General features: G+C 37.7%; 1 protein-coding gene across 1 annotated transcript in view; it reads left to right on the plus strand.

Moving 5' to 3' along the window:
• Positions 1–17,757, plus strand: part of LOC126416134 (activin receptor type-1) — an 87,616-nt gene that overhangs the window by 52,318 nt on the left and 17,541 nt on the right. Inside the window, exons 5-6 of the mRNA XM_050083673.1 lie at positions 2,257–2,471; positions 14,750–14,972. Of these exons, the coding sequence (XP_049939630.1) occupies positions 2,257–2,471; positions 14,750–14,972 (438 nt within the window). The remainder of the gene's footprint in view (positions 1–2,256; positions 2,472–14,749; positions 14,973–17,757) is intronic.

Raw genomic sequence — 17,757 nt, forward strand, 5'->3', positions numbered from 1 at the left:
TGTTGATGTTCATCTTATATCCTCCTTTCAAGGCACTGTCCATTCCGTTCAACTGCTCTTCCAAGTCTTTTGCTGTCTCTGACAGAATTACAATGTCATCGGCGAACCTCAAAGTTTTTACTTCTTCTCCATGAATTTTAATGCCTACTCCGAATTTTTCTTTTGTTTCCTTTACTGCTTGCTCAATATACAGATTGAATAACATCGGGGAGAGGCTACAACCCTGTCTCACTCCTTTCCCAACCACTGCTTCCATTTCATGCCCCTTGACACTTACAACTGCCATCTGGTTTCTGTACAAATTGTTAATAGCCTTTCGCTCCCTGTATTTTACCCCTGCCACCTTCAGAATTTGAAAGAGAGTATTCCAGTTAACATTGTCAAAAGCTTTCTCTAAGTCTACAAATGCTAGAAACGTAGGTTTGCCTTTTCTTAATCTTTATTCTAAGATAAGTCGTAAGGTTAGCATTGCCTCACGTGTTCCAACATTTCTACGGAATCCAAACTGATCCTCCCCGAGGTCCGCTCCTACCAGTTTTTCCATTCGTCTGTAAAGAATTCGTGTTAGTATTTTGCAGCTGTGACTTATTAAACTGATAGTTCGGTAATTTTCACATCTGTCAACACCTGCTTTCTTTGGGATTGGAATTATTATATTCTTCTTGACGTCTGAGGGTATTTCGCCTGTCTCATACATCTTGCTCACCAGATGGTAGAGTTTTGTCATGACTGGCTCTCCCAAGACCATCAGTAGTTCTAATGGAATGTTGTCTACTCCCGGGGCCTTGTTTTGACGCAGGTCTTTCAGTGCTCTGTCAAACTCTTCACGCAGTATCTTATCTCACATTTTGTCTTCATCTACATCCTCTTCCATTTCCATAATATTGTCCTCAAGTACTTCGCCCTTGTATAAACCCTCTATATACTCCTTCCACGTTTCTGCCTTCCCTTCTTTGCTTAGAACTGGGTTTCCATCTGAGCTCTTGATATTCATACAAGGTGTTCTCTTCTCTCCAAAGGTCTCTTTAATTTTCCTGTAGGCTGTATCTATCTTACCCCTAGTGAGACAAGCCTCTACATCCTTACATTTGTCCTCTAGCCATCCCTGCTTAGCCATTTTGCACTTCCTGTCAATTTCATTTTTGAGACGTTTGTATTCCTTTTTACGTGCTTCATTTACTGCATTTTTATATTTTCTCTTTTCATCAATTAAATTCAATATTTCTTCTGTTACCCAAGGATTTCTATTAGCCCTCGTCCTTTTACCTACTTGATCCTCTGCTGCCTTCACTACTTCATCCCTCAGAGCTACCCATTCTTCTTCTACTGTATTTCTTTCCCCCATTCCTGTCAATTGTTCCCTTATGCTCTCCCTGAAACTCTCTACAACCTCTCGTTCTTTCAGTTTATCCAGGTCCCATATCCTTAAATTCCCACCTTTTTGCAGTTTCTTCAGTTTCAATCTGCAGATCATAACCAATAGATTGTGGTCAGAATCCACATCTGCCCCTGGAAATGTCTTACAATTTAAAACCTGGTTCCTAAATCTCTGTCTTACCATTATATAATCTATCTGATACCTTTTAGTATCTCCAGGATTCTTCCAGGTATACAACCTTCTTTTATGATTCTTGAACCAAGTGTTAGCTATGATTAGGTTATGCTCTGCGCAAAATTCTACAAGGCGGCTTCCTCTTTCATTTCTTCCCCCCAATCCATATTCACCTACTATGTTTCCTTCTCTCCCTTTTCCTACTGACGAATTCCAGTCACCCATGACTATTAAATTTTCGTCTCCCTTCACTACCTGAATAATTTCTTTTATCTCGTCATACATTTCATCAATTTCTTCTTCATCTGCAGAGCTAGTTGGCATATAAATTTGTACTATTGTAGTAGGCATGGGCTTTGTGTCTGTCTTGGCCACAATAATGTGTTCACTATGCTGTTTGTAGTAGCTAACCCACACTCCTATTTTTTTATTCATTATTAAACCTACTCCTGCATTACCCCTATTTGATTTTGTATTTATAACCCTGTAATCACCTGACCAAAAGTCTTGTTCCTCCTGCCACCGAACTTCACTAATTCCCACTATATCTAACTTTAACCTATCCATTTCCCTTTTTAAATTTTCTAACCTACCTGCCCGATTAAGGGATCTGACATTCCACCCTCCGATCCGTAGAACGCCAGTTTTCTTTCTCCTGATAACTAGATACTAGATAAAATTAATATTTGTTCATTTTTCTGCAGGAATTTCTTGATCGCTCAATGAGCTCTGGTTCAGGATCCGGTCTCCCTCTTCTTATCCAGCGAACTTTGGCCAAACAGATATCATTGGCCGAGTGTATCGGTAAGGGCCGATATGGAGAAGTTTGGCGGGGTGTTTGGCATGGTGAGAATGTTGCTGTCAAGATATTCTTTTCCCGAGATGAGGCATCATGGAATCGAGAAACTGAGATTTACAGGTAACAGCTAACTTAAAGACCTCACTTCTCATTAGCATATGTAGGGATAAATGATATCTTACTAGTTACATCACACACACTCACCTATTCATATCTACTCTTGGCAAGAACAACATCTAAACTTTGTGCATTCTTTTCTTGGTGTCTCATCATAGAAAGTTCATCAGATTGCTGTAAAACTATCTTTATGGGAAATATTCCAATAACACCACCACACAATTTTTTAGTTAATGCAGCTAGTTCCACATTTACTGTCGATATTGACAGTGCTATGAGCAGATTCACTTCTCACATTGGATGTTTTTTTCACAGGCACGTACTGCAGTATTCTAGTAATCAATATGAAGGTGTTAGATACAGTGCATTTTTGCGATATAGTTCTGACAGGATACTATCACAACACTGGTTTCAGTTTATGTAATCAGTTAGCATAACAGATTTCCAGATATAGGGCACCAATATATAGACATTCATGATGTTTACAGAAAGATGCGACCGGAACATATGTTATCCACTGATTGACTCAAAGAAATTAAAGATAGTACACGTTACTACAAAGGTGTTAATTGAATAATGTCAGCGGCAGATTCTCATGGAGATGATAGTGGTGTACAACTTCACAAGAGACTGAAGGGTTTTGGGTTGGGGTTGGCTTTATATAGACTGGTGTATGAATATTTTAGTTCTTCAGAAACTAGGTAATTATTTGAAAACCTGCTAGGTTATAGTTTACTAATTTGACTGAGCTTTATGTTGGCATTTATATTAATTTCAGCAAATTCTTAAGTAATTACTAAAGGGTGTCACGGCCCAGAAAAATTAGAGCAACAAAAGTATAGTTGGAAGTTGGAACATAACAAGCACAATGGCATAATAGGCCCTGTAGTTTTGGGTGTTTCCAAACTTTAATGGCAAATATCTTTTAAGTTAGCTACTTTCAGGAATATTAGAATACATTACTGTAAAATCTGGATTAGTGTCAATCTAGCTCAACTAAGGATTTATTCCAAAAGCCAGCACTTTCAAGAACTGGATGTGGGCAGTGGGAGTAATTTACTGAAATGAACATTTACTAAAGGTAAAGAAGATAGAGTTGGGTCAATTTTCTCTCACCCTTGCAGTGTTTATAATTACTTGTCATTAAAATACAAATACAAGGGACATTCAGACAATAATGCAACATGTTTTTTCCTCAGCCCATTTTGGTTGAAAACATGCAGAATATGTGAGGGGCATCATGAAATATTCCCGCTTCAGTCCGTATTGTTTCATGAAGTTCCAGTAGGTGACAGCACTATAAGTGGCCTTCAAAATCATGTCTGTAATGGAAGTGCATTCCAAGCAGAGATCTGTCATTGAGTTATTTTTGGCAGAAAACCAGAGCATTGCAAAATGGTTACGGAGGCCTGGCAGTGAACAGAACAAAAGCACAATGTGTCTGTCATCATCATAGCAAGGTCACACAAATTTGTGTGATCACCCGCATGTCAGCTGGCCACATACAGCTGTGAATCCTGCAATGCTGAAATGTGCAGACACTCTCTTTCAAGGTGATTGATGGATCACAATCAAACACCTCGTTGCTTGACTGAATGTCTCTGTTGGTAGTGCTGACACTCTCATGCACCAATTGGGATACTCAGAGGTGTGTGTCTGCAGGGTTCCTCGCTGCCTAATAGAAGACCATAAAGAGCAACAAAGGACCATCTGTACAAAATTGCTTGCGTGTTATGAGGGCAGTTGTGACAATTTTTGTCATCACTTTGAACTGGAATCAAAACGGCAATCCATGGAATGGCACCACACCACCTCTTCTCTGAAGAGAAAGTTCAAAGCCACACCCTAAGCTGGTAAAGTAATGGCGATGGTCTTCTGGGATTCTGAAGGGGTTATTCTGTTTGATGCCCTTTCTCATGGTGCAATGTTTAACTCTGAAATGTTTTGTGCTACTGTCAGGAAATTGAATAAACAACCTCAGCATGTTCATTGACACAAAAATGCAAGTGTTATCCAAGTCTGGGGAACCAAGAGGAGCTCACAAAACTTCATTGGACAGTTTTCTCATCCGCTCTACAGCCTGGGTTTCGGACCTTCCAACTTCCACATGTTTGGTCCACTGAAGGATGCACTCCATGGTAAGGAGTACATGGATAATGGAGAGGTTACTGATGCAGCAAGGCATTGGTCGACCATTAGAGTGGTACCGTACAGGCATACGGGCCCTCCCAGTAAGGTGGCTTAAAGCCATCCCAGTGAATGGGCCTCTAGTTGGAAAGTAAAGTTTTGTGGGCAAAAGAATGGGGAATAACATGTATTTTTTTTAAAGTGTTGCATTACTTATTGAATGCCCCTTGTAAAAAAAAAACACGCAATGCAGCCAGTTGCTAAACTTTTTATTTACAATGAGTTTTGCAGGATTTGCTCCATCATCAGGTACTAGTCCAAGTGTTCACTGGAGGTGTGCTGCTTCCAGGAAAACCAACAGTGTTGAAATATCGATAATGTTTCAAAATAAGGGATTTTCCTAGAAGCAGTGCACTTAAATTAAACACTAGGACTGCCACTTGATGATGGGGCAAAGCGTCTGAAATGTGTTGTAAATAAAAACTTAAGTTTAGCAACTGGTTACAGTGTGTTCTTTATTAGGAATCTGTACCTCAATCAGTAAAAACAGAATCCTTATAGGATCACTTTATTGTCTTTCTGTCTAACTGTTAAGCCCTGTTTTTGTCAAGATTGGGTGAGACATCAAGTGGAAATTTATGCCCTGCACTAATGTCTACAGTCCCGTGGTAGTGTGAAAAGTGTAAGCTTCTAAGTTGGAGTGATGAAATGATATGGTCATTTATGTCACATATTTTGATAATTGCAAACTCACACATCAAATCCTATAGGTTACTTCCTGTTGATCTAGAATCATAGAATTTCTCAAGAAGTAAGGTTTCACAGTACAAGTAAAGGAAAAAACCTAAGAATAGTGAATTTGTAATTGCATCTTTTTTTGCCATTTGTTGTTTCCTGTTGTTTGTCTGTCTGCCTGTCCTTCTCTCTTAAGACCACTTTTTCCTCAGGAACAGGTAGAGGTATGAAGTTGAAATTTGTGTCAAATGTGGGATCTATGGTCCATTGACAATGTAAATAATTTAAGCTTATAAGTCATTGCAGTCAAAAGATAAGACAATGTATGTCACGTATTTTGATACCCTCAAACTCACTCATCAAAACCTGTAAGATGAATTATCGGTGGTCTAGTGATACTGTGTGCCTGGAAATCGAGAGGTTGTGTGACCAAATCTTGGTCAGACCATGGATTTTTCAGTCTCTCAGTGACATCAGGAGTCACCAGAAAAAACACATGGTTCAGATTCCATGTTAAACTGTGGCTCCCCTTTCCCTGATTGGATAACTAGGGTTGGTTAGGGACAAGCAATTCACCAACGTTGCATCCGGTGAGAGACTTGCACTAGGTCATTGAGCCATGTGAAATTATTATTATGATTATTATTGTTGTTGTTAATATCTGTAAACATAATTAAGTTTGAGTGAAACCTTCAGAGGGAGAGTCCTCCTTGCACTTCCTTTTTTTTAAAAACTGACAGTCACCAAACAACAGCCTTCCAAACACATTGATGTGTGAAGTTACTTCTGACTGTCCAAGAGTGTTAAACACTAAATAAACTATCAATATTTGGTATGAGGCAAATTATCGAAGTACTTGTTCTTACTGTGACATGGTGGACAAATCGTGCCACACAAATGCCTTACATTAAAATGAAGATTTAAAAGATGATGTGGATAAAATTGACAAACTATAGTGTGACATAAAATAATTTTAAATTGACAATGGAAAGTTCTTGTAGAATGTAAACAATTTAAGAGTAAAGATAAAAACTCATAGTAGAAGCAGTGAGCAATTGTGTATTCAGAGCTGGCATAAAATAATTTTATTTGTCTTCTACTTTCCTGCTGTATTAAGGAACTTTTATTCTTTTTCTCCTTTCCTAATTGCATATTTATTATTCTTCATGTTTCTCTATTTATTTCTAAGCATTTTCTTCCTCGTGCTTTCCTCTGATATTTTCTATCTTTGACTCACCTTCAGTAGTTGCTAATATTGCCACGTACTATCTACACAGTATACTGTTACCCAGCATGCTGTAGGTGTTACATGTGCTGATTAACGATTTGAAAGTCATTAGTTCAGTTCCTGCTTCCTGCAAATAATTATGATTTGAAGTTTCTGATTTCGTTGGATGGAAATTCTTGCAGGCATCACAAACAGTGATAGTCTGTATATGATTAGAGTTCCAAATTGATTAAGTTACTCCAACAAGTTGTGTTCTATGTGTACTTTGTGTGCTTTGGTCAATAAATGTGTTTGCAGAGTGAAGTGTTAGTTTGTCTTGGTGACTCTGCTCACAAAACCAGTACCTGTCTCTTTAATCAACAATACTTTTTTTATTCCAAAGCAACTTATCTTTCTAATTCTCTGTCTCTTTTATTTCTTCATGCCACACACTGTTTTCACTAGACTGCGTAAATTAAATGTTACCTTTAGGCATTGATTACTGAAATTCACTTACACTTAAATACTCACTTTTCAGTTTCAAGAGGGCTGATCAGAAAGTAAACTTACGTGGCTGATATTCCTGGAGTTTCATCTATTATAGAGGAATTAGTAATGTGTGGTAATTCTGATACGTACGGTTGGCCACTTAGCACTAGTTTTAACTTAAACGCACGAAAGATGATTTGTTTGGAAAACTGGTCTCGCAAAGAAATCTGCTCAATTGTTAAATTTTCTGTGGGTGAAACATGTAATTGTGGCTGAAATTCCCTGGCAGCTGGTTGAGGATTATGGAGAGACTGTAATGTCTTGTCAGCATGTTGCAGAATGGTGTTTGTAGTTTGAGGCTGGTAGAGAAAATATCACCTACAACACCCAACACAGCATCAACAGATTTGAACACAGCTCACATGGAGGAGCTGACTCAGGACAATAGGTGTATCACATTGCAGCAGGTGATGGTAGAATTGGGAATGTTATTTGGAAGATTCGTAATTTTGTTCATGATATTCTGGGGTACTGGCAAGTTTGTACCCGATAGCTTCCATGAAGTCTGTTCAACCAATACAAGGAGAGGTGCATGGGGGTAAGTCTGAAACTCTCACAGTGGTTCTCCATGGAAGGGAACAGTTTTCTTCAGTGCATTGCTGCAGGTGACAAAACGTGGATCCACCACTGCACCTCCAACAGTAAGTGATAATCAGTGAAGTGAAGCCCGTCTCTCCAAAAACAAAGAAGTTTAAGGTGATGCCATGTGCTGGAAAGATTATGGCCATAATGTTTTCGACAGTGCAAGTGTCATACTTGTGGACTTTCTGGAAAGATGGCAGACATTGGCAGACACTGCGAGACCTTCACACAGTTGGGCAAAGCAATCGGGAGGAAATGGCCAGGACTTCTCGCTGAGGGCTTCAGCTTCCTTCATGACAGTGCGCAACCGCATACAGCCTAGAAGACTACCATGCTGTTGAAACAGTTTTGCTTGGGTATCATCAACTACGCTCCCTACACCTCAGGCCTGACGCCAAGTGACTTCCACCATTTTCCTCATTGAAGGAGCACACAGGAAGCTAGTGATTCACTCCAGATGAGAAGGAGAAACACTTTCCAACAACATACATGGCACACAAGATCAGGATTTTCACCAGAGTGTATATTCAAACTTATCCAAGGACATGACAAGGCCTAAACTGATATGGAGAAAATTAACCTAATGAATGTAACAACGTTGGGTGTATAGCTTGTATGAAATAAAATGTACATGTTTCCTTGCAGGCTTTGTAACCTTATAGTCTTGTTCACGAACATCGACAGTTCGTGCATGTTGTGACACAAACAGGGTTTGCAACATTTCCAGTTCCAGACGACAGTTGAAGAAAGCATGTATGCTGCAGATTATATCTCTTGCTTGCTTATGTAGAGTTTGTCACTTACCACCACCACCATCAGTGATGACAACTTGCAACAAATTGAATAAAAAGTCAGTAAATAACTCTCCGCACTCATGTTTAATGCTCACACTGCCTACGCCATTCACAGCAGACCGCTCAGAATATTACTGAACACTCCATGGCTGTTGGAGACTGCATGATGTAAGTGTGCAGAGCAAACACGAACTCAACTGCCATCATTCATGACTCCAACTACAGTTTCATATCACCCTTTGTACTTATTTTTACCGTAATTGAGGCTAGCTCCAAGTAAATGAGCACTTGGAGATTAGCTTCTAATAAAGCAGTTTACAAGGAAACAGAACCAGTAACGGTCACCATTGGAAAGAAATGCATTTAATTCTTTGGATGCCTGACCATAAAATGTAAATCAGTAGATTGAGTTATTCACCTTGTAAATTCTCAGAAACAGATATTTCTAGAACATAACAGTGATACTTCCAGAATAATAATAATAATAATAATAATAATAATAATAAACAATAATAACAGATAAAACAACACCACATAACAAACCTGACATCATACTCACCAATAAAAAGAAAAAATTGACAGAACTAATTGAAATATCCATACCCAATACAACAGATATACAGAAGAAAACAGGAGAAAAAATTGAAAAATACATCCAACTGGCTGAGGAAGTCAAGGACATGTGGCATCAGGATAAAGTTGACATTATACCAATTATACTATCAACTACAGGAGTCATACCACACAATATCCACCAGTACATCAACGTAATACAGCTACATCCAAACGTATATATACAACTACAGAAATCTGCAATTATTGATACATGTTCAAGTACTCGAAAGTTCCTAAATGCAATGTAACACATACTGTACAGTTAAAAGGAAGTCACGCTTGATCAAGGTCTGCGTCACTTTCCATTTCTAACCAGACATAACGTCTGAGAAAGGGAAGAAATAATAATAATAACAATAATAATAATAATAATCGCCGCCACCACCACCACCACCACCACCACCACCACCACCTTGAACAGTTTCCAGCACCAGGCAGGGTCCGTTTGGAACAGAAGCCTTACCATCTAGTCCTGTTTTCCCAACATCTTTCTTTCTTCACTCTAGCCCAGCCCTTGCCTGTGTTTTTTCAACGCACTTGTCCACACTTTTCAGCCATCTACCCATTAGTCTTTCCCTTGTACTTTTCCTTCGTGTATCCATTTCATGTATTTTCTTGGGAATTCTCTGGTTTCCTATTCTCTTTAAGTGCTCATACCATCTTAGCCTTGATGTTTCTGTCCTGCTCTGCAAATGCTCATACAATCTTAGCCCTAATGTTTCTATCCTGCTCTGCAGGTATTCATCTTTTGCTGTTTCCTGTACCTTTTCATTTCTTGTCCTATCTCTCCTTGTTACTGCTATGAATATTTCTAAGGAATTTCATTTCATGTATTACTTCTTTGCTTCCAGAATATTGGAGATATTTCACAACATTTAAGATCATTCTAAAAATTTCATTTGACAATATTCTGAAATTTACAGATTTCCCAACAGAATCAGATGATTTCAGCACATTTTGAATCAAAAACGACATTGCTGCCATTTAAATCCTGTAAGAGTAAAACGGACATCTGTTTCTTGCACCACTTCTCACTCTGATAACTTCCACAGTGTCCACCCAATAAAATGCCTTTATGCTTAGTGGAAGATGTGGGGTCCGACGTCCACAGTCGTGAGGTTGGGTGGCTGTGGAGAAAGACCCGTGCGTAAGACAGAAGACCTTACTTTTTATGTACATAATGTTCCTTGCAACATTTACAGCTGCCTAGTTTAGAGGAATACTTAAGAAATCCATTTTCAAGGTTTAGGATTAAAAAATAGCACCAGTTTGCTTTTTAAAAATAATATTGTAGAACAAAAGCAAACTGGTGCTTTTCATTTATTATTATAATGTTGTTCTACCAAGAACCGACGGAAGATTCTGTTAATATGAAAAAATAGCAGTTTTTAGCAAAAGTTGTATTCATCATGTTACCAAGATGTGCACATAAAGTGATGGACTAAGGCAGTGATTCAGTTCAGCAACAAATTGTATTAATTTTACGTTCATGAATGGAAACAAAACACAAAAAAGTGGTAAATAAGAAGGAACTTAAAATGTACCATTGCATCATTAGGAACAGTATTTTACTACAAAGCCCTATAAACAATTCAAGGTACTAGAAAAACTATTGAAATTTGGGCACAATACCAGCCACAGTAATCACATTACCATTGTTTTGAATTACATCCCACTTGGTAAAACCGCATGGACCCTTGCTTTTACATAAAATATTGGAACTGTAATTCTGTTTTCCCTTGTAAAACACAACTAATGCATCCATAGCATCATATTGATGAGCATATGGGACACTATTGTAATGTAAATATTCTTTTGAGTCAAAGTTGGGCTCTGTTCAGCATCATCAGTGTGGTGGAGTAGTAAATGTTCATGTACAAAGTCATACAACATGTCGATTGTCAGAAAGAAATAACTAATTCTTCAAAAGCAGCAGTTATATCAAAAACACTATGTATTATACTGAAACTTGTTCTTCTTAACAATATAAGTACACGCATATGTGTATATACACGTTCCTAATGCATGCACTAAACTGGTTCTTGTGTTAACCATCGGGCAACAATCGTGAATTGTACGACCGCTAGATCCGAGAACCATGCGCCAACTAACTGTGTCCTATTACCCAGCAAACCAAAGACCACAGTAAGACAGATACACCTTACATTCTCTCGTGGGTTTCTTTCTCAAATTTGGATAGAAAATTTGTAAAACACCAGACACAAAAGTAAACAAAAATACTGTAAACAAAAGTAAACAAAAATACTGTTCCTAAACATTTCACATCGTAATAATGTTATAGATAACTCATAAATCAAATAGCATAGACACAAACCATTAAGCAGATATATTTGTATACAAACACTGAGCAAACACATTTTACTCATGTGATTCTGTATCATTTGATTTTTAATGTTGCCAAACAGACAAAAACAATAAAGTACATTTAACCCTTAAACCATACAACTAGATGTGAGACACCAGTCACCTAATGATTCAAATCCACAGTATCCGTATTATCTATTACCTTACATCATTAGTTCAAACCCACTAACTCAGAGAAAAACTAAAGATAAATTGACAAATGTAAAGCACGTAACATGGATTACTTTTTCCGCACTTTCACTCACACACGTAAACACTTTTAGTTGACGCATTGGTTATATGCTGCTCGTGGTAAGGCACATGGCCCATCTTGGTAAACAGCTTTTAGTGTGGCGTAACCAGCTGGAGGTCAATGGCCGGCGGAGTGGCCGAGCGGTTCTAGGCGCTTTAGTCTGGAACTGCGCGACCGCTACGGTCGCAATTTCGAATCCTGCCCCGGGCATGGATGTGTGTGATGTCCTTAGGTTAGTTAGGTTTAAGTAGTTCTAAGGTCTAGGGGACTGATGACCTCAGAAGTTAAGTCCCATAGTGCTCAGAGCCATTTGAACCATTTTTGGAGGTCAGTGCTCTCGCCTGGTGCTGACTGCTCGTGGTGTCTGTAGCAAATCCCAGCAGATGTGCAGGTCATGCCTGGTAATCCTACATGCTGGTGTGGACAAACTGTGCTGCCCCACACCTACACAGTGCTGAAATCTGGGTGTGCAGTTTACAGTTACTCCCCACTTTCCAAAGATAGCAAGTCAAAACAATTTGTGCCTATTTTCTGATGGTATTTCCAATATTTTAACTTGGCATTTTCGGCACAAATTTAAGTTCTCTCTCATCTGAGGAATGTGTTCTTATTTGCTTTATTTTCCTTCACACACAAAACGTGTCCAAAAAGAAGTTGCAGACTTTCTCTGTTTCTGTTAAGATGCATCACTGTTATTCCCATCTTCTGCCACTTCATTTGCTTCCTTTGCGTAGTATCTGTAGACGTTCTTGACATCATCTTTACCGTGAATAATCTTTCTTCTCACCAACTCCAGCTCCACCATATTCAGATCTTCAGTGCTGATGACTCTATACAGAACTTTTTAGATGTGAAAAAACTTTCTTGTCTCTCTGTCTAGCTTCTGGGATGTTTTATCCTGTATTGTCATGGGATCACCCACTTTATGTATGACTGGGTGCATTAATCAATCATAAGTTGCCTTTCCTCTCTCACTCTCCTTTATCAAATTCTGTTATCTTCTTTATTTTCTCTTCACACAGGAAGTTTTCATTACATAAATCTCCAAACACCGCCCTGAAGGTACTTTTTGGCTCACAGTTCATCAGTATTTCTACCACCACAAAACCCGTCAATTCAAGGGGCATATTATTTATCATCACCTCAAACTCGTTAGTATAATCCAACCAGCGTTCATGTTCATGGCTGTAATATGCATGGCACATATTGTTTATCTCCTGCAACAACCTCTCTGTTGAGTTTGATACTGGTCTGTATCAATATATATATCGGCTCAGTGTGGTACCTCTCCAATTTCTCTCTCCATATTTTAGATGTGAACTGTATTCCATTGTCACTCAATATTCACTTATGTCCATACACTTTCTTAAAGTAGTCCTCTTCCATATTCTCTGCCATTGCCCTGCTGTTTGCCTTACTTAACGGGTAAAATCGAATCTCATGTGCTTTAGAGAGCAACTTGATGGCTACTAAAACTTCTGTCCACTGCAAGCAATGAACTGTTGTGTTGGATGGTAGATCTCTTTGTTGTACCGAGTTTAAGTGTCCTCTGTACTTCTTTCTCCATGGCTGCTTTCTTGACTTGCGGTATCAGGTACAGTTTTGTAAAGTATAGCTGATGTGGCTTTATTTTTATTTTATACGGTGGTCCTTTGATTATGCCTGGCTTCCCAGAAAATTCTTCCTTAGCCTCCATTAGTAGTGTGGATAATTTATCCTTCATTGTGCTACATGTACCTTCCGTCACTTCCATTTTCCTGGATGATTTCCCTTTCTTTAGTTGTGCGTTCTTTTTCTTCAATATGCTGTTTCAAACTGCAGTAATCCGTTTGTACGTGCTTCCCAGTCTTCTTCTCTCATAGTGCCATGGTATCTTCTGCACTCCTCTTGTGGTGGTTCTTTTTACGTATGTATTGTTGGTATCCGTTTGTTATACAAGGTTGGAGTTAGTGTTATTCTGCCTGCTTTACAACTGAAAAACTATTTACGTCATTGACTCTGTTAGGGTACTTCTCGCAGTTAGTTTGCCCAACAAGCTGTCTTTATATCAAAAAATACCACTGACATACTATATTCCAAATATACAGCTACATAATTACTTTTGTTGAATTGCAGTGCTGAGAAGATTCTTGCAATTTCCGTTAAGCAGGGACTAAAAAAAAAAAAAAAAAAAAAAAAAAAAAAAAAAAAAAAAAAAAAAAAAAAAATCCTGAAATCGCATTATATGAATATGGTTCAATATTAGAAAAACTGACTACTATTGTTGCTTCACAAGAAGAATTGCTAATCAAGAGAAATTCCTACTTTTACATTTATTTTTATTATTTGTTAAAATTAGCAAATATTAAAATAGTTATTACGACTCTGGGACATTATCACTTAGAACAATGGTGTTGACTTCTGCACCAAAGTTTTATGCATGCTTTCATTCCTTACTATTCTATGGCATAATCTTCTAGACAATGCAGCAAAGGTGAGAAAAAGATTTAGTGTGCAGAAGCCTGTGAAGTTGATAATGAAACATCTTCTGAAAGTGTCTTGAGAGAACTACGGATTCTTAGACTTGTGCATCGGTACGTATTCTTCCTAATGGTATTTGTGGTTTACTTCATGATGCTATTTATGGTTAATAACAAGGGTGAACAGAGACTCTTCATACCTCTTGTAAGGTTCAGAATGGAGTTTTATAGTCTGATAATTTGTTGTTAGTATACTATGCAGAAGTATCCAGCAGTGATTCTTTTTGCCTATTACATACAACTTGACAAGTTCCACACCCTTGAAGGTTCTTCTTCATGGTGGGACTTAAAGAACATGATGTGTGAATGAAAGTAATTACCTGTGGTTTTGTATGTGGTTATATATGGAATTAAGTTTAATTTTTTAAACATAGACTAAACTCATGCAGAAGTCTATCTGTACAGAAAAAAATGTGTTTTTAAACCGATGTTTCACATCATGCAAATAACGAATTGTGATATTTTTGTTATTCTGTGACTGTACTTTTACTCATCGCAATGTTTTTGTCTCAAAAAACATTGTGTGTTTGTTCCAGCACTGTCCTTTTGCGACATGAGAATATTCTTGGCTACATAGGATCAGATATGACCTCAAGGAACTCTTGTACTCAACTTTGGCTGGTGACGCATTACCATCCCTTGGGTTCACTTTATGATCACCTAAACCGCACTACGCTAACTCATCATCAGATGATGAAAATTTGTCTTTCTGCCGTTAATGGATTAGTTCATCTCCACACAGAAATTTTTGGAACTCAGGTAACAATCCACAGTAGGACACAGCAACTTAAGCGCGTGTTCTGTAGTGATAAAAATGAGTTAACCTCTTGCAATATTAACTCTATTTATATTATTATTCACAATTTGCTTGTGCTGTTCCAGTTAATTAGTTTTTTTCTTGTGGGTTTTATGGCATGTGTATTTATAAAACATGTAAATCCCACTAAAGATTACAAAAATAATTTTTTCTATTTCTGAGTGTAACTTGGATATGCAGCAGTTGAATATATACAGTAGTTCACATAGTGAAGTCATTGTGTTGCAGTTGTATTTGTGGGAGGAAAAGACAGAAAATTATTAGCAGATATTTTAGAATATTTTTTGCAATATGTTTGAAAGTGAAATCATTATACTTGTAAACTAGCAATGTAACAACAATATTAAACCAAAGGCTTGTTTTAAAACATGAAGAAATTTTAAAAAATGTTGATTAAAACGATGTGTTGTAATTTTTGTCTTATATTTGCTTCTTTGTATATTTGCAACAGTCCTCGTGGAATAGTTTTCTAATGACTTGTATCGGAGGTATTCTCATTATGATTTCCTAATGTGATACACTATTTGGATGACTAGTGTCATTGTGTGGAATCTGTTTGCAGGTGTTACTATAATATTGCTGGATAATTTGTCATACACAAGGTACTTGTTTTGAATGAAATAGACACCACATTTCAGACATTTGCTACCTTACTCACCGGGAAAGCATTGATGTAGTCATTTGTTTTGCAATATCTGGGAAAATTTTCTGGAGCAAATTGTCGATGTCCACTTAGTACGGGCACCTTGACAGTAATGTCAGATCTGTTAAAAGTTTCCTGAATGCTATTTTTTTATCAGTATATCATGCAAAATACAAAAGGGAGCATCCTCTACCGAATGCAAGCAGAAAAGAAACAGGATAGTTATTGTTGAGCTCAGTACATATCCACAGAACACTGATGTGTGAACTACAGTAACAACATATTCCAAGTAGGACTGTTGTTTTCAAAGCAAATGAATCTAGAGAAGAGCCATCATGGTTCAAGAGTCAGAAAACCTGTAATGTTGGCCAGTGGAAACATACTATGGTCTATAGGATCTATTTACACTGTTTGCGTATGTTTACATGGAGAAAACAGCAGGAGTGGTTAGCAACTGTGTAGCCTGGCAGTGGTTCTATAATGGTCAAGGGATGTATGAAAATTACTGCCTAAGAAGTCATTTTAGGTGAACAAGTTCATTCAGTAGAATTGACTTTGTTCCCAGCAGGGAATGATAATGCCACCGCTTGACTGCACATACCCATGTTTGATTTTACTAGCATGAGAATGAAATTCAGTGTTGTAGATTTCTCATTCACTGGTTTTTTATATCATTTTGCCAGTTTAGTTTACATTGGAAAACAGTTAAAAGCCTGTAGCTATGGTCCTGCTTCTCTGAAGATTCATTTCCTTTTTTTGACAAATGAAAAAAAAAAAATCCCATCGATCATCATTTATATATAGTAAAACTTCATTTATATGTTTTTCTTACTTTTTTTTTTTTTTTTTTTTTTGTGGGTGTGTGTCCTGCTGAAATATCCTCAGTGTGCACAAGTTATGATGCAGTGTTTCAAAGTGGGTTGCCAGGAAGTGAATTGGTAAGGCCAATAGTGTAATAAGGAACTTTGTCAAAGTTAGACATTGGTCAAATTTTCTTTGATCAAATCTAGTGCGTCGTCTTAGATTTGATCAAAGGAAGCATTTGTGTTATGTTTACTGCATGGAGAAATCAACCACCTGGAGCGCTATTATCTCTGACACACAATGTTTATCAATATGACTCCCAAATTTACATGCTGCGTCGCATATATAACGAAATTGATAGAAATATTTGAGGCAGATGAAGCACTGTGTAGCTTACAACATCCCGAATACAAACACAGAATAAAAAGTGAGAGCTATTAAAAAATTTCGAATTTAGCCGTGAAGTATGGCCAGGATATACTGACGATATTTCAGCTAATGATGTTGAATGGAATCGACTTGAAGGGCAGGCATCATTTGAGGATTACATGAACATTGATAAAAACCTCTTGACTACAGAATCCATGACTATTGCTGAGATTGTTCAGTGTGCATCGCACAACCTGGATGAAGAAGAAACTGACGATGAGGATTATACAGAAGAGCCTCAGCATTTCTCCGTGACATTTAACACTGCAGTAAATGCGTTAGAAGTAATTACACAATTTGTGACACATCACAATGTTTCTGATGAAATAATGATAGGGTTATCCCATTTTAAGGGTACAGTGTATGCTATTGCCGCATCAAAGGGAAAAAAAAAAAAAAAAAAAACAAGCAAAAATTGCAGACTTTTTTACGAAACGATGTTTTCTTCTGTGTAGAGGTTTACATTTTTCAATATAATGGAAGGAAACATTCCACGTGGGAAAAATTATATATAAAAACAAAGATGAGGTGACTTACCGAACAAAAGCGCTGGCAGGTCGATAGACACACAAACAAACACAAACATACACACAAAAAACTTTAAATATGTCTGCTTGTGTCTGTATGTGTGGATGGATATGTGCGTGTGTGCGAGTGTATACCTGTCCTTTTTTCCCCCTAAGGTAAGTCTTTCCGCTCCCGGGATTGGAATGACTCCTTACCCTCTCCCTTAAAACCCACTTCCTTTCGTCTTCCCCTCTCCTTCCCTCTTTCCTGATGAGGCAACAGTTTGTTGCGAAAGCTTGAATTTTGTGTGTATGTTTGTGTTTGTTTGTGTGTCTATCGACCTG

Source organism: Schistocerca serialis, chromosome 8 (assembly GCF_023864345.2).
Source record: "Schistocerca serialis cubense isolate TAMUIC-IGC-003099 chromosome 8, iqSchSeri2.2, whole genome shotgun sequence".
NCBI lineage: Eukaryota > Metazoa > Arthropoda > Insecta > Orthoptera > Acrididae > Schistocerca > Schistocerca serialis.